The following is a 23,691-nucleotide window of genomic DNA, read 5'->3' as shown; positions in this document are numbered from 1 at the left end:
TTAAAACACCAACAAAGACTTAAATTTCAGTTTATAGACAACAAATGCCGTCTTTTTTGTTATTTTGTTTGGGAGATGAGCGCGAAACTAAGGTTGTAAGGAAGCATATCTGTCTTTTTAGTTTTTGTGTCATAGTCCGTTTCTTTAAACATCCAATTCCCCTTATCTAAAAAATAACAAAAATGCTGCATAGCTAAAGAAGTTTCCATTTATTTGGTCCAGTTCTGTTTATCATAGTAGGTTGTAAATCTGGGATGATTTAACTAGACAAGAATAATATACTCCAGAGGAAAATATACCAACAAAATAAAATCAGGTGCCTATAATTTGGATTTAAATTCATGGTGTGAAACATGATATGACTACACTTTTAGGCCTTGCTGGAAGTACATGCACATACACACACAGAAAGAGAATTTCATTATGTTGAAGACAAAGATATGCATATAGAAAGGAAAATGGCTCGTTCTAAAGTGATGAGATGTGATCGAGAGATATGAAAAACATTTTAAAATGTTCACAGACACTAATAATAATACAAAATAAAAGTATATGGGGACATGCTGTGCAATTCCATTTATATGACATTCTGGAAAAGACACACTCAAAGGGACAGAGAATAGATCAGTGGCTATCTGGGGTTGGAGGTGGGGAAAAGGGTTGGCTACAAAAGGAGTCACACAAGGAGGTTTTTGTGGTGATGGAACTGTTATATCTTTTATTGTTGGAGTGGTGACACTAGGCATTTGTCAAAACTCACAGACTGGTACACCATAAAAGAATGAATTCTACTGCATATAAATTGAACAAGTAAAAATTAAGGTAAGTTTTTAAAGAAAACAGAGAAATCTCACTTATCATGTTGGCAAAAATTCAGTACATGCCAATTTCGAGGCTGTTGGGAAACATGCACCTTCATATAATGCTGGTGGAAATGCAAAATGGTATATTGATAGAGGGTAATTTGACAGCACCTAGCAAAATTACATATGCATTTGTCCTCTGATCCAGCAATCCACTTCTAGGAATCTACTCCAAAAGTAAGAAAATATATGTGTACAAAGTTACTCATTTAGCTCTATTTATAACTGAAATATACTCAAAACCACCCAAATATTCAAATACAAGAGACTGAACATACTATAGTACATTGTTGGTTCACAAACTGGCCCCCGTACATGCAGGGCAGGGAGAGACTGAAGAAAGAAGCAGACCATTCTAGATTGGTAAGTTTTTTAAATTTTTTAATTATTTTTTTGAAGTATAGTTGAAATGCAATGTTATATTAGTTTCAAGTGTACAACAAAGTGATTTGACAATTCTATACATTATGCAGTGCTCACCCCCATGAGTGTAGTCACCATCTGTCACCATATCATGTTATAACAATATTATTGAGTATATTCCCTATGCTGTACTTCTTACCTCCATGACTTATTTATTTTACAACTGGAAGATTGTACCTCTTAATCCCCTTCACCTATTTCACCCATCTTACCTCCCCCCTCCCCTCTGGCAACCGCCAGCTTGTATTTATGAGCCAGTTTCTGTTTTTTGTTTGTTCATTTGTTTTGTTTTGTTTTTTAGATTCCACATATAAGTGAAATCACATGGTATTTGCCTTTCTCTGTCTGACTTATTTTACTTAGTACATATCCTCTAGGTCCATTCGTGTTGTCACAAATGGCAAGATTTCAGGGCACCTGAGTGGCTCACTTGGTTCAATGTCCAACTCTTGATTTCAGCTCAGGTCATGATCTCATGGTTCGTGGGACTGAGCCCCATGTCAGGCGCTGCCCTGACAGTGCGGAGCCTGCTTAGGATTCTCTCTCTCCCTTTTTCTCTCTGCCCTCCCCTGCTGTCCTGTTCTCTCTCTCCCACTCAAAATAAATAAACATTAAAAAACAAATGGCAAGATTTCATTTTTTATGGCTAAGTAATATTCCACTGTATATAACACGTTTTCTGTATCCATTTATCTATCAATGGACACTTAGGTTGTATTTTTACTAAGCAAGGGAACTTACTTGTGAGGCTTATCTTGGGCAGCTGCAAAATGAGTAGAATTCCTCCCCTGCCCACCAGATCTCAAAAGGCCTTAAATGGGTTCAGTCATGTATTCTGTACAAGTGGTTTCAACAATAACTTACTCTCAAAGTTATGTCATTAGAATAGCTCTCATTGTGGAGATAGTAAGCATAATGTACATTCCAAGAATGGGGTTTGAGTGAGGAGTATCTGATTGCCTGGATCCAGTTCGCAGGTCAACCAGCAGTCAAGTCCTCACGATTACCTCCTCCAACATAGATAAACAACATTGAGTATTTTACAGATATATATATATATATATATATACATATATATATATATGTAAATGATATGGATTTTCAAGATCTATTGTTAAGTGGGAAAAACCCAAAGTACAAAGGAATATACATATTTGCTACGTTTCTGTAAAATAGAAGAGGAAATAAGAAAATATACACATATTTGCCCATTTTTTGCAAAAGGAAACACAAAAAAAGTTAAACCAGAAATTAATGAAATTGGTTATCTATAGGAGGTGGAAGAAATGGAGTGGAACAGTTATGGGAGGGAATGACACTTCTCTAAGTATACAAGTGTGTATAGTTTTGACTTTTGCAATAATGTAAATATTTATAAAATAATCCAATTGTAAAAAACAAATCATTTGGTTTTTCAAGATGAAAAACGTTCTAAAGATGAATAGTGATGATGATTGCACAAAAATGTGAATGTACTTAACGCCACTAAACTGTACACTTGAAAATTGTTAAAGGTAAATATTATGCTGTGTATATTTTACCACAATTTAGAAAATAAATTAGACGAGTGCCTGGCTGGCTTAGTTGGTTGAGCATGCGACTCTTGTGAGTTTGAGCCCCACATTGGGTGTAGAGCTTACTTAAAAAAATAATAATTTAAAAGATAAAGTAAATTAGAAAAAAATTAAATCATATCAGTAAGAATGTGGGAAAACTTAAATTGAATATAAACAGAAAAAAGAGAGCTTGACACTATTTCAAATGAAAAACAGCCACACTATGACGGCCCCTGGGTGGCTCAGTAGGTTAAACGTCCAACTTCATCTCAGGTCATGATCTCATGGTTTGTGAGTTTGAGCCCCGCATTGGGCTCTGTGCTGACAGCTCAGAGCCTGGAGCCTGCTCCAGATTCTGTGTCTCCCTCTCTCTCTATCCCTCCCCCACTCACACTCTGTCTCTCTCTCTCAAAAATAAATAAACATTTGGGGCGCCTGGGTGGCTCAGTCAGTTAAGCGTCTGACTTCAGCTCAGGTCACCATCTCACGTTCCGTGAGTTCGAGCCCCGCGTTGGGCTCTGGGCCGATGGCTCAGAGCCTGGAGCTTGCTTCCGGTTCTGTGTCTCCCTCTCTCTCTGCCTCTCCCCCGTTCATGCTCTGTCTCTCTCTGTCTCAAAAATAAATAAACGTTAAAAATTAAAAAATAAATAAATAAATAAACATTTAAAAAAGTAAAAAAAAAAAAAGAAAAACAACTACACTAAAGAAAAAAACAAATCTGAATAATTTATGAACACAGGACTTTGATTATACACCATTAGTTGAAAAAAAAAACCCTACAAGCAAATCTTGAACTCTACTAAGTTGGTTTGTTTTTTATAGCGATATGAGTATTGTATATAATATATTGTATATTATGTAATACGTATAAACACTGATGTTATTGAGAGCCAGGATTCTCACTATGGAAGAAGGGAGATACAAATATGAAAGGGGGGAAACTAAAAAAGAACTTTTGGGGATTGGACTGGCATTGGAGGTATTAGTATAAAATATTATTCCTAACATATATTCCTAGCCCTATTTGCTGAAAGGACTAGAAGCAACGACACTCCAATATCAATGAGCATACTTGGTGCCGAATATATGTTGCTAAATAACATCTCTAAAAAAATTAGGGCTCCTTAGAGAAATGGCTGGTTCCAGTACCGTGGCAGGGAAAGTACAAGATGAACCTTGAACATCTTATGTCAGAAAATAAACACATGATAAAAAAATAATGAAGTCATGTAAAAAAATACATAGAAACCAGCTTGAATGGAATCCTACTGTTCACATCTGGGACTATTGATTATTAAAATAAATCATGCTAGTAATGGATTATAGCTGTTGAATCTACAAATCCATACTGATAATGAACAAATAAAATGCAGGAGGGGATAAAATTCCTCCCTACAGCAGAACACCCACTATTAAATATAGAAGCAATGATAGAGTTAGAAAATCACCATTTGAAACTTTCACACTAATAATTTATTTAGGCAAAAATCATCAATGGATACAATAACTAGTGGGTGATATTTTGATGAAGAATAGGATATTCGCATGGTCTCAATGTATTTTTCACATTACTTATTACAAAGGAAAAAAAAATCCCAGTAACTTTAGTGTAGGAACTTGGAAGCCACTCTTTGGACCAGATGATTAAAGTTGGCAATAATGAGACAATTATAGGACACTGTATGCTTTCTGATAAGATGCCCTAAGAAAACACATCTGTTACGTAGTATTCCTGCCAGAAGTGCATAAATTGAATTCAATCATGAGTAAACATTAAGCACACACAATTTGTGGGAACTTTTACAAAATAATTGGCCTATACTCTTCAAAGATATTACAGAGCACAGACCTGTGGAGTCAGAAGGTCCATTACCAGTTCTTCCACTTACAATTGACTAATCTTGATCTTCTACTAGTCACTTAAGGATTATGCACCTCACTTCCTTCAGATGTAAAACAGAGAATAAAGGTTACTGGTAGTGACAAAAAAATCAATGCCACAAAAGACAAAGACAGAGGAACTATTCAATTTTAAAGGAAACTAAAGACACACAACAACTAAATTCAATATGGGGATCTGGACTGAATTCTGGATAGAGACACTGGGACAATTGGTGAATTGGAATATAAGCTGTATTGTATCAATACTAAATTTTCTTAATTTGATGACTGTACTATGGCTATGTAATAGAATATCTTATTCTTACAAAATGAACCCGTTAGTATTAACAGGTAAAAGTACATGATGTATGCAAGTTATTCTCAAATGGTTCACATCTGCCCCCACCATAGACAGAGAGAGAGAGAGAGAGAGAGAGAGAGAGAGAGAGAGAGAGAAAGCGAGAGAGAGAACACATGTGGCAAAACATTATCCAAGTGGTGTACCTTGGCAATGGGTGTTTTAGGAGTTCTCTTCACCACCTATATTTTATTATGAAAATATCCAAACATACAGAAAGTGTGAAAGAACTGTACTCTGAACACCCACCATCAAGATTCTACAATTATGACGTTGTTTATCCACATATTACTAGTTTCTTTTTACTATTCTTGCAACTTTTCTAAATTTTAAATCATTTCAAAATTGAAAGTTAAACAAAGTAGTATGTAGTAATAGGAGACAAAAAAAAAATTAGAGAAATGAAGTTCGGGGGACCCAAACAAACTGCTAATGTGGAGCGAGATACAGGCTCAAAGACTCTGAAACACTATTTTGAAGCTAGCGCCTTGGATGTGTCAGCCTAAAATCACTGTCTTAGCTCTCTGTAGAGCTCTAAACCTGGCTCCAAGACGGGGGCAGGGGGAGGATTCTCTCATTTTTCACTGAATACCATCGTACACCACTCACAAGGCGTGAAACTACATCTCCCAGAAAGGCTTTTGCCTTCCTGTCTGTAAAGAGGATTACAATTTCTATAGGGTTTTTTTAAGGTCTCGCGAGATTTCATTAAATCTCATTAAAGTATCCAGCAGAAAGCCATTTTGTTTTTCAGGGCTCATTGCAAGGGGACTTGGCCCCAAATTGTGGCAAATCAGCAGCTACAGTTGCACCGTTCTGTCTTCAGCTTCAGGATGTTTCCTATGGCCAGAAACGCTTTAAGTCGTCTCCGAGGTAAGCAAAAATTGTGAGCAAATAGTTTCCAACTGCATTTTATCAATTTGTCCTCATGGTTTCTCGTGTCCTTTCCCTCCACCTTCATCCTGACTTTCTAATTCTAAATGCGCAGTCTCCCGAAGTAATTGGAAAGCTGTCCTTAGCATTAACTTAATCACGCAGAGTTCCTGTTTTGGTTCCCAGCTCGCTCTGTTACCAGAGTCATAGCATACCCAGTTTTTTTAATTATTATTCAGTTATGTACAATTGCAGGGAAAGAGGCACTTGGTGGACACTAATCCCTTAGTAAGTTTTAGCTTTGAGGGTGCACTTACCCCGAAAGAGAAGAACCTTCTCTCCCAATTCCTGTAACTGTGGAAGGAAACTGTAAATGTAGCTTCTCTGGTTTCATTGCAAGGTGACAGCCTAAATGGTGGCCCTGCAGCTTTTATGTAGTTTGTAGGTTAGTAAGTGAATATTAGCTTATTCGAAAGTAATTGTAATTTTTTTTTCTTGTCTAAAAGTTAAGCAGGTACAGGGAACTTTGAGACCAGCCTTATGTATTGAGAATGTATTACATTGGAGAGAAAAATTCATTTCCGTACTTGATTTGCAGTGAAGGTGACCTTGACTAATGTGAGCAGTGGTTTTACATTGAAAGTGACCTTAAGCAATTACCATATTGCTTCTTGAGCCATCTTGTTATGTTCAGTTTACAGAGTCATTTAGAGGTATTAGTAGATTGTGTTCTAAACACTGAAGCAGCTTTGACAATAACCAAAACAATAGTTACCCAACTGGGTTTTCAATATTCCAAAAGCCATGTCTATTATCTCTTTCACTTTGGGCAAATGATTTTTCTCTGAACCTCATTTTCCTTCTTTGTAAGATAGGGTGTTAGTAAATAATTCCTACTTCATACCATTGTTGAGGATTATATGAGATCACCAATAGGTGGTAACCAAGAAATTTCTTGTTAACAGAGGAGAGTTCTAAAGAAATCCACTTGGGTTACCGGAATGTTGAAGTCATGAGGTGTTGCAGAATTGTTTGGTAATTTTAATCTATTTGCCCTTTGAGCTGGTACGGCCTGTACTTCTCAGGAAAGAGAGGTTTTTTTTGTTGTTGTTGTTTTGTTTGTTTTTCAATGTGGAAGTCACACGCTCACTTTTTAATAACTGCTCTAGAGCAGAATATATAGTGAAATGTTTGTAAATTTGCTCATCCCAAGTGTATCTAAAGGTGAAAAGAAAACCTGTAAGGCAGTTAAGAGGAGAAATCATTAATGGCCAAATAACTATCCTGAGATAACCCATTCTATCACATAGAAGCTATTAAATTCTTAAATGCTAGTGAATGGGCAACAATTACATAAGTAGTGCCATTTGAGGATCTAAAACAATAAGGACCTGTTACTTCGGAAGAAAAAAAAAATATCCGGAAATACGCGTTTTCCAGTCTCGGGCTCTTTGCCAAGCTCTCCTAAGTGCCTCCAGAGGCAGTTTGAAAACTCATTCTACTAAAATAATAGTAACGCAAAGTTTTAATGTCCTTCTGCTCAAAAACCTTTGCCTCTACCAACGACCCTTTCTAGTTTTATCCCCCATTACTTGTCCGTATACCTTGTCCTTCAAGCAAACATAACTTTTTAAATTTTCCCCTTTTCTACCGTTTGTTTATTCTTGAGAGAAAGAGGCAGAAAGCATGCTGCACGCATGAGTAGGGGAGGGGCAGAGAGAGGGAGATACTGTATCCCAAACCAGGCTCCAGGCTCTGAGAGGTCAGCACAGAGCCTGATTGGGGGCTTGAACCCAAGAACCACAAGATGATGACCAGAGCCGAAGTCGGACGCTTAACTGACTGAGCCACCCAGGTGCCCCCATAATTGTTTTTTTAATATACTAGGCTTTTCTTTGTTTGCTGTTTTTCACATTTCCCTTTCCTACATCTATGTAACCAAATCCTACCTGCTGTTCAAAGTGCTTATCTAATATTCTACTTGTAGTACAGTGGTTTGTGTATGGGTGTCCCATATCCTCCTCTAACTTAGGGGGTTACTTGAGGACAGGATCTGTGTTTTACACATTTTCATGTACCCCCATTTCTTTTAGCATGGTATTCATTTGTTTTTGAAAAAAATCAAGATTATTCTAGTTTTGTTTTGTTTTTGTAATAAAAAAAAATGTTTTTACGTTTATTTATTTTTGAGACAGAGAGAGACAGAGCATGAACGGGGGAGGGGCAGAGAGAGAGGGAGACACAGAATCTGAAACAGGCTCCAGGCTCTGAGCTGTCAGCACAGAGCCCGATGCGGGGCTCGAACTCACGGACTTCGAGATCATGACCCGAGCCGAAGTCGGACGCCCCAACCGACTGAGCCACCCAGGCGCCCCTGTTTTTGTAATTTTAAGGTCATAAGCATTTAGTGTGCTTTAATTTGAAATTCATTTTGAGGGTATTGTAAGTTACAACTTATGTTGTAAGTTGTTGAGTACTGCAGAGTAAATAAACTCTAGTGAAAATTGAAGTCATTCAAATTAATGAATAGGAGCCAAGTTCCAGAGGTTTGTAGTGAATGTTACTGACACCACCTGTCCTTTTTATCTCCCAAGATTTTATCTTAATTTTTAAATGTTTGTTTATTCATTTTTGAGAGAGTGTGCGAGTGCACAAGTGGGGTAGGGACCGAAAGAGAATCCCAAGCAGACTCCACGCCCTACATGGGGCTTGAACTCACGAACCTCAAGATCATGATCTGAGCTGAAATCAAGAGTTGGCTGCTCAACTGACTGAGCAACCCAGGCACTCCCTGTCCCCCAAGATTTTACTATGAAAAATTTTCAGACATATAGAAAAGTTGGAAGAATTGTATGATCACACACAAATTACAAATTAATTCAAATTAATTATTGATACAAATTAATGTTAATGGATACAATTAACATTTTGATATATTTGTTTTCTCACATATCTTTTTTTAATGTTTGTTTATTTTTGAGAGAGAGGATGAGCAGGGGAGGGGCAGAGAGAGAGGGAGACAGAGGATCCAAAGCAGGGTCTGTGCTGACAGCAGAGTGCTCGACCTTAGCTGAAGTCGGATGCTTAACCAACTGAGCCATTTCAGGTGCCCCTGGTTTCTCACATATCTATACATCTGTCATTTCATCTTATTTTTGATGCATTTTAAAGTACGCTACTTTGCTTTTAGCTACAATATGTTTTAACATTTTATTGAAGTGCCTGATACTATAAAGTTAACTTCCTTTGCTTTCCTGATGGCAGTATCAGTTACATGTTCTCTTTTCCTTATAATTGATAGATATGTTTCTGTATTTCTTTTTTCCTTTAAGTTCAAAGCATTCAGCAAACAATGGCAAGGCAGAGCCACCAGAAACGGACACCTGATTTCCATGACAAATACGGTAATGCTATATTAGCTAGTGGAGCCACTTTCTGTGTTGCTGTATGGGCTTATGTAAGTACTATTGATTGATAATTTTCTATATTAGATGTTTTTCATTCCTATTTAATATATATATATTTTTAATGTTTATTTATTTTAGAGAGAGACAGAGCGTGAGTGGGGGAGGGGCAGAGAGAGAGGGAGACACAGAATCCAAAACAGGCTCCAGGCTCTGAGCTGGCAACACAGAGCCCGACGCAGGGCTGTGAACCCTCCGAACCCACGAACTGTGAAATCATGACCTGAGCTGAAGTCAGTTGCCCAACCGGCTGAGCCACCCAGGCGCCCCTTCATTCCTATTTAGTTCATGAATTCAAAATGTTTTCACATAGTAGTATACATTTCTTGTTCAGAGGGACTTCAGAGATTTTCTGATGTAATTAACCACCCAGTATAGGAATTTCTTCCATAGCATTAAGCATTCATATTTTACCCATCATTTTCTTGCCAAAAAAATTCTGATCCCATTTTCATGTATCAACCATTAGATACTAGAAAATTGCTATCATGTCTCCTGGATCTTCTCTTAAACATCCTTAGTTCTGTTAATCACTTTTTGTTATGTGGTTTCCATGGTTTTCACCATCTTGGGTCACCTTCCTTCACTTAATCAGCTTCTCTTCTAAAGTTCTGCCCTCTGAACAGAGTACAACATTTTTGATGGATGAGATGTAAAAGTGACTTGTTTTCACTATTATAGTTTTTTACATCTTACATATAACAATCTGCTTACCAGTTTATATACTTGCTGGTTAAAAGTGGGATAAATATATGTTGTTCTTAAAAGATACGTATAAATCCTTACCTTAATAAACAAAGATATTTATTAATGGGGCTTTTTATTCTTGTTTTAACCTTCCTTAAATATACTATTAAATAGGTGTGTCTACTTAATTAGAAGAGTAAATAGATTTTGAACAAATGTGTGATCAGGGGCACTTTTGGAGTGGTGTTCCTTGAAAGGATATTACAAAAGTGCTCTTTGGCAGTATTTAGGTAGTTGTGGTTGAGTGAAGCAATGTTTTGAGGAGATGTTACAGAAATGTGAAGTAGAAATTTGAGTTAATTAAATTAAAAATTCAATTGCCCAGTCATATTAGCCACATTTCAGTTGCTCAGTAACCATATGTAGCTCTTGTGTTGGACAATGAAGATCTAGAACATTTCTTTCATCTCCAGAAGTTCTATTGAAGAGTACTGCTCTGGAGAATTAGGACAGCAATTAGGTTTGGCTTACATAGTGGGCACTATATATCCCAGCTGAATCTCTGTGTGTTTTTAACCTATAGAGTAGAATACCTTTGTCACTTTTAAGAAATGGTCTCCACGGGAGAGTAGACTCTGGTTTAAACTTTTATAACTGATAGCATTTTAATTCTTACAGACAGCAACACAAATTGGAATAGAATGGAACCTGTCCCCTGTTGGCAGAGTCACCCCAAAGGAATGGAGAGATCAGTAGTCATCCCAGCTGGTATAATAATGAATTGTTTCAAAACCAACTCCTAATTGATGCCAAGTAAAAGCACTGTGCACCCATTAAAATATGGCCTGATTGAAGAAATAAAGTATATTTGAAACCTTTGTTGTCATTTTGTTTCTTTTGTAATGAAACCAAGCTTGATCACTTTTCATTTATTTAACCTTTGTGTTACTATTAAAGGAAGATGCATTATAATTTCTTAAATAATTTTTCTTTATGAGGTGTTTTGAAAGGAAAATTTGGCTATCACCTGGAAGTCAACTTTATAGTAGGCTTATAGTTCATGAATAAGTGATTTCAGAGTTACTTTAGGTCATCTTTGAGTGCCCAGATATTGATATGCATACTGCTTTCTACCTCTAATTTATATGTATATTTGGAATTGGAATTAAGTCCTTTTTAGTCCTGCCAAGAGAACTTGGGGTGTCACCAGACCCAAGGGAAGAGTGGTCCTATCAGATGAACTCCTAGGATGTCTGAAGATTAGCTAGCTCTTTGGCTCCGTTGGCACATTCATCTTAGAGCTTTGGCTCTTTCATTATATTTATTTAGGATGTTTATGATGCTATTAAAGAAAGGATCTGTCAAATATGGTTTATTGTCACTTAACCAGCTACTTTCGGTGACCTATTGGCATCCTGTAATTATACCAACTTTTGATGCATGTATTATCCTGAATTCAGTATGACTTTGGATTTTATGTGTAAGATGCTAACTGAAGAAAACATCTATAATGTTTGAAGCACATTGGTGCTTTGTTAATTCCTTGGCTGAAGGCGTAAAAAGCCTCATGTTTGTTGATAGTGCTCAAATAAGCAGAAAATGGAATTTCAGTGGAGTAATCTATGTTAGCTAAATTAGAGATTCCTAAATTCACTCACCTAAAATAAGTTATCAGGTAAGCGGCTTTTAGGAATTGCCAAATTTACCTGATGTATGTAGGTAAGGATGTATGTGTAACCAAACATCAGAAAAATTTTTACCTGTTGTATGAAATACTAGAAGAATGCTCTCATGGCAAAATGCATCAAAGCCAGTAAGTAATTTCATTGTTTGAGTAGGAAAAATCAGTTGAATGTCCTTGCAAACTATGTTGCAGATTAGTAACTATGTAATAGTGCCTATATTTGATAAAATTTGAATGAACACTATATTTAGAAAGAATGTTAAAATAGGACTAAAGTGTTCAAATGCATGTAGCCCTGAGATGTGATTAAGTAAAATAAACATTTCTTTAAGGAAGCTTTAACTTTCCATTAGATTATTTACCTCTTCATTACTGAATTTTTATTGAGGATTACTAACGACTATACGCAATTTTCAATATGATTTGTGCCACTTTGTCAGGTAAGTGTTGCCAGCTCTTATAGGCAAAAAAAAATTTTTTAAATGTCTACTTGTCCATTTGCCAACATACATGTTTCTCTGTGTGATAAAATCTGGTGGTGGTAGTTGGCATGTCTGAACAGACTTTTAAAACTTTATTTTGTACTTAATCTTGTCCTGATGAGTAATTGTAAAACTACCATGGCCAGGGTGCCTGGGTGGCTCAGGTCATGATCTCGCAGTTTGTGGGTTTGAGCCCCTTGTTGGGCTCTGTGCTGATAGCTCAGAGCCTGGAGCCTGCTTCGGATTTTGTGTCTCTCTCTCTCTGCTGTTCACAATCTGTCTTCTCTCAAATAAAAAGTAATAATATAAAATAAAACTGCCATGGCCACTACCAGAAATGAAACAGTAGTAGAAGCCTAAATTAGTTTGTGTCATCACAGTGTTCTGACCTTGCAGCCTCCCTAGTGTACTCAAAGGTCTATCCTCTCACAAACACACTCAGTTTATCCCAGAACATCACTGAAAGTTTTAATACCTAGATTGGGAAGGTTGTCAAATTAGTCTTCCTATCAAAAATCTGTTCGTCTGAAGAATTTAGGTAAGTGACTTTAGAAACATTGCCAATCCTTTAAATGTTATTTGTTGAAGGCCAGAAAGTATTTTTTTTTAACGTTTATTTATTTTTGAGACCGAGAGACAGAGCACGAATGGGGGAGGGGCAGAGAGAGAGGGAGACACAGAATCGGAAGCAGGCTCCAGGCTCTGAGCCATCAGCCCAGAGCCTGACGCGGGGCTCGAACTCACGGACCGCGAGATCGTGACCTGAGCTGAAGTCGGACGCTTAACCGACTGAGCCACCCAGGCGCCCCCAGAAAGTATTTTTTAAATTAGGGGAAATATCATGAATTCAATTAATTTGACCGTAAATTATATCACAATGTTTTCTGTTCTTTTAAATTTATTAAGCTTATTTAGAACTAGGTACTGTGGTAATTGTGGAGGCACAGATATTGAGTTCTCACCCTTGTGACTATTGGAGATCTTAATATCACTTTATAAGCATTTTGGGGGCACCTACTATCTGCTCACTGCCAGAAAACTTGATTACTTCCTGAAGATATTCCCTTCTATTTGAAAGCTCAGTATAATAATTGTAAAAAAACTGTTGGTATGCTTGTGCACTGATTAGGGGGATTAGGGATTATGCATTTAGAGATGTGAGGTGTTTTAGAGTAAGGGAAAGGCTCAATCACTAAGGATGTACATGATAAGAGAGTTGCAGCTCATAACGATAAACTTTACATAAAAATTAGCTGGTAAATTTGGTACTCTGATAAAGCTTTATGATTTCTGCCTTTTAGTGAATTTCTGTGAAAGCTTAATACAATTGTTAATATTGTAGTTACAAACCAACTTACTAATGATTTGAAGCTCACTTAAAAGCCATCTTAATTTCATGTGATTTTTAAAGATTTTAAATTTGGGGTTGAATTTGTGACATAAGGTTGTACACGATTGACAGTTACAACTAAATGTCTGGGAAGGTTAGGAATATTGAAGATAATTTTTTCATATATGTGTATAGGTATAGGGGAGAAGGAATAATCCTTTCTGAAATACTTCATTGTAGGCCTAAAATTTAAATCTTGGGCGATTTTAAGTGGCCTGTAAAGGCTTAATAGGAGTTTGAAAACAGGTGGCATGGAAATTAGTTTATCAGTATTTAAATATGCTTAGTGTGTGGCACTTTGCTAAGCCTTTTACAAATATTAATTTAATATGTATACCTTGTGTACTAGTTTGAATTTGGCAACATTATTGGACTTGATACTTTTATGGGAACTGGGTTTTTTAAATGTTTATTTTAATTTTAAGAGTGCAAGTGGGGGAGGAGCAGAGAGAGAGGGGGACAGAGGATCTGAAGCGGGCTCTGCACTGACAGCAGAGAATCCAATGTAGGGCTCAAACTGATGAATGGTGAGATCAAGACCTGAGCCAAAGTCCAACGCTTAACCACCTGAGCCACCCAGGTGCTCCCCAGGAACTGGGTTGAAAATGCAAAATAATCTATAATTTCCCTCTATATCTTATGACAGATATTCAATGAAAGGAAATATGAAAAGACCATATCTCACTTTTAATTTAGTGAAAGGGAGCCTGTACCTCTTAATGTTCATAGTTTTAAAAATCCTAGGATTTTGCCGTTTTTTAAATGTTGAAATGGGCAAACAGGATTAAAAGTATGTTTTTCTCAAATTCTGTATTGCTTATTTATTGCATGGTCTTGCTACATTTTATGCATCTCATTTCTTTCCGAACTCATGGTGATAGTCTAATATCTTTACATCTGTGGAATCCTCTAGGTTTTTAAGAAGATCATCAAGTGAATGGATAAATGGGCAAGTGGTTGGAAGCTTTAGGATGGTGATATCGAAGGTAGTGTGAGGTGCGATGCCTGCCCCAACTGTAACGCACTGACACATAAAGATTATGAATTCAAAAGCAAGAATAAAAAGTCAAAAAAATTTGAGATCATTTTTTACAAATTGTTAAAAAATATTTATTTTTGAGAGAGAGTGTGAGCGGGGGAGCGGCAGAGAGAGAGAGAAAGAGAAGGAGAGATAGAGACAGAATCTGAAGCAGGTTCCAGGCTCTGAGCTGTCAGCACAGAGCTGGATGCAGGGCTCGAAGTCATGAACCACCAGATCATGACCTGAGCCAAAGTTGGACGCTTAACCGACTGAGCCACCTAGGCATCCCAAGATCATTTTTGAAGGGAGGACGAATGCAAGTTCATAGTTCTGGCATTTGCATCTGGAGTTAGGCTACACAGTCTATCAGCAGCACATTAATTTCATGCTGGGAAAGGCTGAACTATGTACAAGATGATTTACAAGGAGGTCTATGGCACTTTCTGGCTGGTTAGATGACACAGGCTTTGGTGGGGTTTTGTTTTGTTTCTGGTGATGGAACGGGTTGGAGGGCTCTCTTGCCACGCCAAAGACTTCAGCCAGGGGCTGCGTGTAAGCCTAAGGGCAGTAGGGGGCGGAAGAAGCTTGATTCTAGGGCTCGCGTTGCCCTTCACGTGACGCGTCCCTCTCTCCGCGTCTCAGGCCCTGCTTCCGGCCTGGGCGTCACCCGGAAGGGGGGAGTAAGGAAGGGAAGGGTAAAGGCCGCAGGCCCGGGAGGCTATGGGTGGAGGAACAGAGCCCGAGTGAGTGCTGCTGCCGCCGCCGCCGCCGCCGCCGCCGCCGCCGCCGCCGCCGCCGCCGCCGCCGCCGCCGCCGCCGCCGCCGCCGCCGCCGCCGCCGCCGCCGCGCTCCCCTCTCCTCCTCCCCTTCCCTCCGGACGCCGCCACTATTGCTTCTTCTCCCGGTGTGTTAGATTGGAGCCTGCGCGTGCATTTGTCGCTGCCACGGGCTGCGTAGCTCCCGACGTTTAACCATAGGAAAAAAAACCCAGGTAAGTCCTATACCGGCTTCCCGTCGTTCCTTTCTACTGGAGAGGTGTTCTGTACTGTCAGTCTGTACTACCGAGTGTACCGAGGGTCATTTTAATCTGGGGGCAATCCCCAAACGCTCACTTCTTCACAACTCAGGTATTTACCTCGCTCATGTTTTACCCCTCCTAACAGGGCATAATGGAGGGGAGATTGGGTACTGACCCGTGTCATTTTCCTTGTACCCTCCTGGGGAAGTGTTCTGATCATCCAGTGGCCTGTGTTACCTAATTAATTAAAGATATGAGAAGGTCTGTGCCTGTATGGAAGTCACATGTACTGATGACCATAATTAATGAAATAAAGTGAAAAATTATTTTGCTTCTTGTCTTGCTCTGGGAGCATAAGCTAAACTGAGAGAACGCTCTTGTTCTCATTTCATTTTGTTCATTCGGCCCGCTTCCCAGTAAAGTTATTCTCCACACTTGTCACACCCTTGTGGTACCTTTATCTTTGACACTTTTTGTTGTAGACGTTGAGGTTATCCCAAGCACCAACAACTCTTTCATTGCTTCACAAATTCGTATTTTAGCATCTGATCCTTGTTTTAGAGTCTTTTCATCTACAGTAATACGGTTTTGTATTGAGTCTTAATGTGTGAAGGACATCGAATTGGGTGATATCGAGGTGTGGGGGTGGTATGGAGTATAGGCAAGAAATAGGACAGAGTCCTTGGCCTCAAGTGAGTTTGCAGTCAAGTTAGTTGAGTTCAGTTATGAAGTCAGTGGGTTCTAGCAGCCCCACTGATTGAATAACTAGACTGCTTATCTCATCCTCTTACTTTTTTTAAAAATCTTTTTAAAATCTCATCCTTTTAAAAGGATATTTTCAACTGAGATTTTATTTATTTTTAAAACGTTCTTGTGTTTACATTCATGACATGAGAGGGTTTTTTGGTACTAGAGGGTCTCACAATGTATAGGAAAGACAGGTACATCCTTTCAATTTCATCTCAGTAACATTGTACGTTAGAACGAGAAAGTGTTATGAGAATGCAGGGAAGGGAGCATTTGAGATGGGCCTTGAAAATGGGTAGGACTTAACTTTGCAGGAATGGAAGTAGGGGAGGGCAGCCCAGGTAGAAGAAAAAATATGAGCCGAGGCTTAGGGGGCTGGAAAGATGCAGGACATCCAACAACACACTGTACATCAACATCCCTATTTCTAACACAGCCACATCCTCTAAGATATTCCTGTTAAAGGAAAAAAATATATAGGCTCCAAAACTGGTAAGCTCACAACCATATCCAGCTACCCTCCAGCCAACAAAAAAGCTTATATATAGAAAAAATACATGAAATGACAAAAGCAGCATGAATGTATGAGATTTCAGTCAGATGTAAACTCAAATTTAAGAGAAAAAATAAAGTTTGCTATATATTTTCATTTAAGCTTTAATTTTTTTAAGCTTTAATTTTAAATTTAGTTAATATATGGTATTATATTAGTTTCAGGTGTACAATATAGTGATTCAACACTTCCATACATTACCCAGTGCTCATCACAAGTGCACTCCTTAATCCCCATCACCTATTTAACATACCCCCCCCCCCACCTCCCTTCTAGTAACCATTAATGTATTCCCTATAGTTAAGTCTGTTTCTTGGGGTGCCTGGGTGGCTCAGTCAATTAAGCTCCCAGGTAATGATCTCACGGCTCATGAGTTTGAGCCCCACATTAGGCTCCGTACTAACAGTGAGGAGCCAGCGCGATTCTTTCGCCCTCTTTCTCTGCCCTTCCTCCTCTCACTCTCTCTGTCTCTCAAAATAAACTTAAAAAGAAGAAGAAAAAGTCTGTTTCTTGATTTGTCTCTCTCATTTTTTTCCTCTAAAATTTGTTGTATTTTAATTCTGATTGACTGTTATAACTTAAATGTAATTTGGAATCAATTTTTACATTTCTGGGAATGAATAACATCGGTGTCTGAAGCCAGAAGTTGTTTGTTCCAGGATTTCCCCAATGAATTTCTGCATTTCTTTTTCTCCAAATTGATTTCTCGCCTGGTCTTAATATGATAGAAACTATTCTTTTCCAATCATAGTCTTAGAAAGATCTTGATTCTTGGCCTCCAGGTAGGGTTAGATTAAACACTAATCTCCCCAAAGGATAGAGACATCTCTGGTCTCTAATGCAGAAGGTTGTTTTTCTTTGAAAAGATGCATGCAGAAATAGTACAATTTATTTGAAAAGGAAAGGGAGTGATGAGCAAAAATCAACTAACATATACAATCTTTACTTCTGTGAGGGTGCTAAGGCAACACATTTCTTTATAAATTCCTCATTATAACTTCTTTTATCTATATGTTTAAAAATACTTGACAAACTTTAATCAAGACTTTTTTTTAGTTTATTTATTTATTTATTTTGAGAGAGAGAGAGCACGAGGGGCAGAGAGAGAAGGAGAGAGAGAATCCCAAGCACACTCCCCACCATCAGCGTGGAGCCCCTTTTGGGGCTCAAACTCAGAAACCATAAGACTGTGACCTGAGCCAAAACCAAGAGATGCTTAACCAACTGAGCCACCCAGGTGCTCCTTTAATCAAGACTTTTGACACATCCCAATGCGTGAAAATAATTTTCATTTACCAGTTGGGAAACTAAATTGTGAGGAGAGATTTATCTGAGGTGATACAGGCACTGGCACAGCTGAGAATAATATTTGGGAGTTTTATCTTAAAATTTCTTCTACTCATCTTTGTGAAAGGTTTTACAGAGTTTTGTTTTTAAACTGTGGTCTTTCTTAGGACACAAAAATGTGGGCGGAGCAGGGAGGTGGGCAGGAGAGATAGGCCACAGGCCTGTTTTGGTTCAATTTACCATCTCAACAATCATGTTTTTCACTTATGACTCTCAAGTCTTCAGGTAGATTTAATATGATATAACTTGCTTATTTGCTGAGGTAGTATGGCAGGAAAAGTATCATGATACTTTTAGAATGTGTTCCATTAAAGTGAAAGGGTAGAAAATTTCTGGTTTCATAAATATGTTCCTAGTTTCTCCAGCACTGTTAGAAAATTGAAGTGATTTTCTTATCTTTGTGGAATTAAATGTGTGGGATACTGGTAGATTACATTAGTTTTCACAGATATTTCTTTCCTTGAAATGAGGATAAAATATCCCCCATTTTGAGCCACTTAGTTGTACTTTGTCCCATGTTTTCTGTCCACATTTAGAATTACACAGCTATTTTTTTAAACCTATTTTTACTTTATGATTTTCTAGTGTAGAAGTCCAGTTTTTCAGACCTATACTCGGGAGCACATTTTCATAATTTACTAGTTGAATAAACAGGTTATTTCACATCTTAGGGAAATTGTTTTAACCTGGCCATTTACCTTATTTGATTTTGTTTGTAAAAAGTTTAAGTGTTTTGTTTTATGCTGATGTAATTGTTGCTGATCCTGTTTGTGCATTTGATGTCTCAGCCAAAGATTGTGAGGGAATAATATTGGAATTACTTCCCTCCTCTACTCTGACCTGAGAGTTTGCAGGGCATTGTATATTCTTGGAATTGTGAAGAAAATGGTTTCTGCTCTCTTGAGTGTTCACCTGAAGCATGGTACCTGCCGTTCAGGAGAGGAGAGCATTAACAGGGCTTCTGTTAAGACCTGAAAAACTGTTAACAGAGATAGAAGAACAGAAAAGAATTCCAGAGTGGAGAGCCCTTTAAAGGAAATTCCCAGGACTGTTTCTTAAATATTTATTTGTTTACTTATTTATTTATTTAATATATAGAGAGAAAGCATGCATGTGTGGGGGAAGGGTAGAGAGGAAGAGAGGGAATCTTAAGCAGGCTCCATGCTCAGGGTGGAGCCTGACCCTGAGATTTTGACTGGGGCTGAAAACAGGAGTCAGAAGCTCAGTGGACTGAGCCACCCAGGGGCCCTTCTCAGGACTATTTAGGATAAATTTGTAGCTGACTTCTAGTGTCATGAGGATACTTAAGAATTGATCCTTGAACTAACAAAAGTTTACAAAGAGCTTGGTAAGGAGTTCCAAGTGTAACTCCTTAGTTGATCCTTGTACTTACAATGGTAAGAAAAACAAAGGTATCTAATTTTTTGGTGATAATAAAATTATTCTAAGAATTCTAATTGAATTATTAAATCAATCAATAATAATGCTATTAATATAAAGTATATTGTATTGATTATTAATAAATACATTGTTATTATTTTGGAGTGGGGAGAGAGAGAGAGCCGGCTAGGGGCAGAGGGAGAGGGAGAGGGAGGGGGAGGGGGAGAGGGAGAGAGAGAGAGAGAGAGAGAGAGAGGGAGAGAGAGAGAGAGAGAGAGAGAGAGAATCTTAAGTAGGCTCTGCACCGGATGTGGACATGGGGCTTGATCTCAGGACTGTGAGATCATGAGCTGAGCCGAAATCAAGAATTGGTTGCTCAGCTGACTGAGCCACCCAAGTGCCCAATATATTATATTTTTAATTAATTAATTATTTATTTAGAACGTGTGCTGGAGCAGGGGAAGAGCAGAGAGAAAGGGAGAGAGAGAATCTCAAACAGGCTCCACACTGAGTGCAGAGCCTGACACAGGGCTTGATCTCACAAACCTGTGAGATAATGACCTGAGCTGAAATCAAGATTCAGATGCTCAACCAACTGAGCCACCTAGGTGCTTCCAATATATTATATTTTTAAAACACTACTATTAATATTAAATCATTTGCATAGAACCAGTTTCATTTTGGCCAATAAATGTTTTCTCTTATTTTACTCTGCCATTTCACTGTTAATTCTGATTATCAATTTTTAGTTCAGACTTGCAGCCACAGTATCTTGGTATTAATTTCTGATCACACCTGTAAGTGTGTTTTTGGGTATTAGAAATCAAATTGGTGTCATATGTCTTCAAGTATTGTCCATCTAAAGTGAAGTGTTTTATCTGGCTCCTCTGTTTCTAGCGAGGTGATAGCAGAATGAATTTTAGTCATAAAAACCTTTGTAGTCTTCAGATAGTTATAAAGCCTTAAATTCATTGTATGATGATAGAAAAAATAATTTATGTAGTGCAGTGTATTACTTGACCTTGAGTGTTAGGGTATGACTAGGGTTGCATAAGAGTGTGTCCACTGTGTTTTTTACAAAAATAACTCACAGATGCCTGTTTCTTAACTTTAGGGGCAGTGGTAAGTCATGGGATCTTGAATCTTTTCCTTTTTATTATTTTTTTGGGAGCATGTAAATGAAGGAGACTAGAATTGATCTTTCATCTAGTGTGAAAAAATGTGCAATTTGGTAGGAGTTAACATGTTCTTTCATAGGGCCAGATTTTATTTCTAGAGCTAGTAAGTGGCTAAGCTAAGATTTAAAGCCAGACAGTTTGGTTTTAGAACCTGTGGTCTTCTCTCTCTCTCTCTCTTTTTTTTTATAAAGTCACTTTATTTTTTATTTTTTAGAGAGAGTGCATGAGTTGTGGAGAGAGGCAGAGAGGGAGAGGGAGAGAGAGAAAGAGAGAGAATATCTCAAGCAGGTTCCATGCCCAGTGTGGAGCCCAACATGGGCTCAATCCCATGAATTTGGGATCATGGGATGCTCAACTGAGTCATCCAGGTGCCCCTAGAATCCATGTTCTTACCTTAAATAAAAGAACTGTATTTTTTTAATGTTTATTCATTTTTGAGATAGAGAAAGAGAGACAGAGTGTGAGTGGGAAAGGGGCAGAGAGAGAGGGAGACACAGAATCCAAAGCAGGCTCCAGGCTCTGAGCTGTGAGCACAGAGCCCGATGTGGGGCTTGAACTCGTGAACCGCGAGATCATGACCTGAGCTGAAGTCAAATGCCAGACTGACTGAGCCACTCAGGCTCCCCAAAGAACTGTTTTTTTTTTTTTAAAGTACATAGACATTTGAGCAAAATTAGCTCTATTGCAGTTAAGTTCCTTGTTTGTCCTAAAGGGAGAAATACTCATTTATCTTCTTTGAAAGTATGAATGAGCAAATAGATTTGATGATGAAAAATTAAAGTATTGGTAACTCAAAATTTCCTTGATACTTTCAAACTAAATTCAAAAGTAAGGAGTCATAGTTTTATTTTTAGCTAATTACATTATTTAAAGATATGCTAAAAGACTTAATGTTTAAAGTGATGTTGGTCTTATTTGTATTTTCTAAGTCCCTCAGGAAGAGAAAAGAAATGGTCATGTGTCTATTTTTATCTTTTTTTTTAAGGAAAAATGTTTATTTAAAAAAAGAAAAACTGTTTTATTCAGTACATGTATTTCAGACATTAGGTAAATACAAAAATGATATAATAGTACCTACCTCAGAGGACTGTTGATGAGTTAATACATGTGAAGCTCTAAGAGCAGTGCCTGTCAGGTAGTAAACACACAGTAAAGTTTAGTTACCATTATTCTTTTAAAAACTATTTACTATAGGGGCGCCAGGGTGGCTCAGTTGGTTAAGCGTCCGACTTTGGCTCAGTTCATGATCTCTTGATTTGAGGGTTCGAGCCCTGTGTCGGGCTCTGTGCTGACAGCTCAGAGCCTGGAGCCTGCTTCAGATTCTGTGTCTCCCTCTCTCTCTGCCCCTCCCCTGCTCACCTCTGTCTCTCTCTCAAAAATAAAAATTAAAAAAATTAAAAATTATTAAAAATGTTTTAAAGTAATGTTAGCAACCTATATAATAAAATTATAAATTCTAGTTTTGCAGTACTATAAATTGAGTGGACGTAAGAGGAATATACTAATGAATCAGTACCTGCAAGCAATAATTAGTTTCTAATGCACTAAAAAAATTTTTTTAATGTTTATTCACTTTAGAGAGAGAGAGAGAAAGAGAGAGAGAGAGAGAACACGAGCTGGGGAGGGGCAGAGAGAGAGGGAGACACAGAATCTGAAGCAGGCTCCAGGCTCTGATCTGTCAGCACAGATCCGGACGCGGGGCTCTAACCCACAAATTGCGAGATCATGACCTGAGCTGAAGTCAGACGCTTAACTGACTAAGCCACCCAGGTACTGCAGCAATAATTAGTTTCTAAATTCCACCACAGAAAATGGAAAACTCAGATTGGGAGGGCACAGTAGCCTACATTACACCTACAGTATGCTAACATCACATCTTGAAACTCATTATCACAGATAGCAAGTCAAGTCACCGTGATGTACTTAATCTTTCTGCTTCTCCACCAAGAAAACTCATGGCATTCTGCTTACATAATTACTGAGTTACAGGCTCTGGGTCACTGAGCTTTTCTGGATTATTTCTTTAATTGTTAAATGCTGAACCATACTTCTGAATGATTTCTGAAAAAGTAGGCAGAGGAAAAAAAAGGCTTTGTGCATTTCTGACCTACTCTTCAAAATAGTTGCATTCTTACAAAGTTGTATGTAAGTTGAGCTGTTACAAGTTATGTCAGCACTCCAATTAAATGTTTATTGTGTGCTTGTTATGTATGTAGTATTTATGTGGGTTCTGTGAGATATGCAAAGAAGCATAAGGCATATGCTCCATTGTCTAATCAGAAATAAATCTAAAACCAAGCAATTACAGAGAAATTAAGTACTAAACTATGATGCTGATTCCAAGGGTATTCAGAACTCAAAAAGAAAGTGGGTATGAGTATTTGACATGTTTTTCATGGAGGAGGTAGGACTTGAGTTCATTTACTAACTCGGCAATTATTTGAGTAGCTGATGTGCAAGGTACTGGGGATATGATTGTGAATACAACAGATCTGGTCCTGCTTTTCTGGAGTTTACAGATGAGTGAGGTGATTTAAATATGTGGAAGAGAGCATTCCAGATGAGGGGACCAGTCTAAACAATATAGTAGAAAGAAATGGCAAGCATGGATTATATATGGCAGTGAGGGCACTTGCCTGATTGTAGTAGAGATTATATATGTTAGGGAATATTAGGGAAGAGTATTGAAAGTGATAGATGAGGGCCATCATTTGAATGCTTTGAACAACAATTTAAGTCTATGGAAAGTGGGGTGGGAACAGTCTTGTGGGACTAAGCCCTTAACT

At 38.0% G+C, this 23,691-nt stretch overlaps 2 protein-coding genes across 2 annotated transcripts in view; both read left to right on the top strand.

The window, feature by feature from the left end:
- Positions 1-5,807: 5,807 nt before the first annotated feature.
- LOC109258957 (cytochrome c oxidase subunit 7B, mitochondrial) lies at positions 5,808-10,983 on the top strand. Its single transcript, XM_019436171.2, has 3 exons — positions 5,808-5,954; positions 9,287-9,411; positions 10,784-10,983. Exons 1-3 carry the CDS (start codon positions 5,915-5,917, stop codon positions 10,859-10,861), a joined length of 243 nt encoding a protein of 80 aa, XP_019291716.1. The 5' UTR covers positions 5,808-5,914; the 3' UTR covers positions 10,862-10,983.
- A 4,194-nt stretch (positions 10,984-15,177) lies between these two features.
- Positions 15,178-23,691, top strand: part of ATP7A (ATPase copper transporting alpha) — an 87,516-nt gene continuing 79,002 nt past the window's right edge. The window contains exons 1-2 of the mRNA XM_053891352.1: positions 15,178-15,234; positions 15,596-15,673. Of these exons, the coding sequence (XP_053747327.1) occupies positions 15,178-15,234; positions 15,596-15,673 (135 nt within the window). The remainder of the gene's footprint in view (positions 15,235-15,595; positions 15,674-23,691) is intronic.

This window comes from Panthera pardus, unplaced genomic scaffold, assembly GCF_024362965.1.
Source record: "Panthera pardus isolate Hobbes unplaced genomic scaffold, ASM2436296v1 HiC_scaffold_27, whole genome shotgun sequence".
NCBI lineage: Eukaryota > Metazoa > Chordata > Mammalia > Carnivora > Felidae > Panthera > Panthera pardus.
This window is presented reverse-complemented; position numbering and strand designations above follow the sequence as displayed.

Coding starts and splice junctions, on each gene's coding strand:
- LOC109258957 (XM_019436171.2), top strand. CDS start 5,915: ATGTTTCCTATGGCCAGAAACGCTTTAAGTCGTCTCCGAG. Junction 5,955..9,286: donor CGCTTTAAGTCGTCTCCGAG/GTAAGCAAAAAT, acceptor TTTTCCTTTAAG/TTCAAAGCATTCAGCAAACA. Junction 9,412..10,783: donor GTGTTGCTGTATGGGCTTAT/GTAAGTACTATT, acceptor TAATTCTTACAG/ACAGCAACACAAATTGGAAT.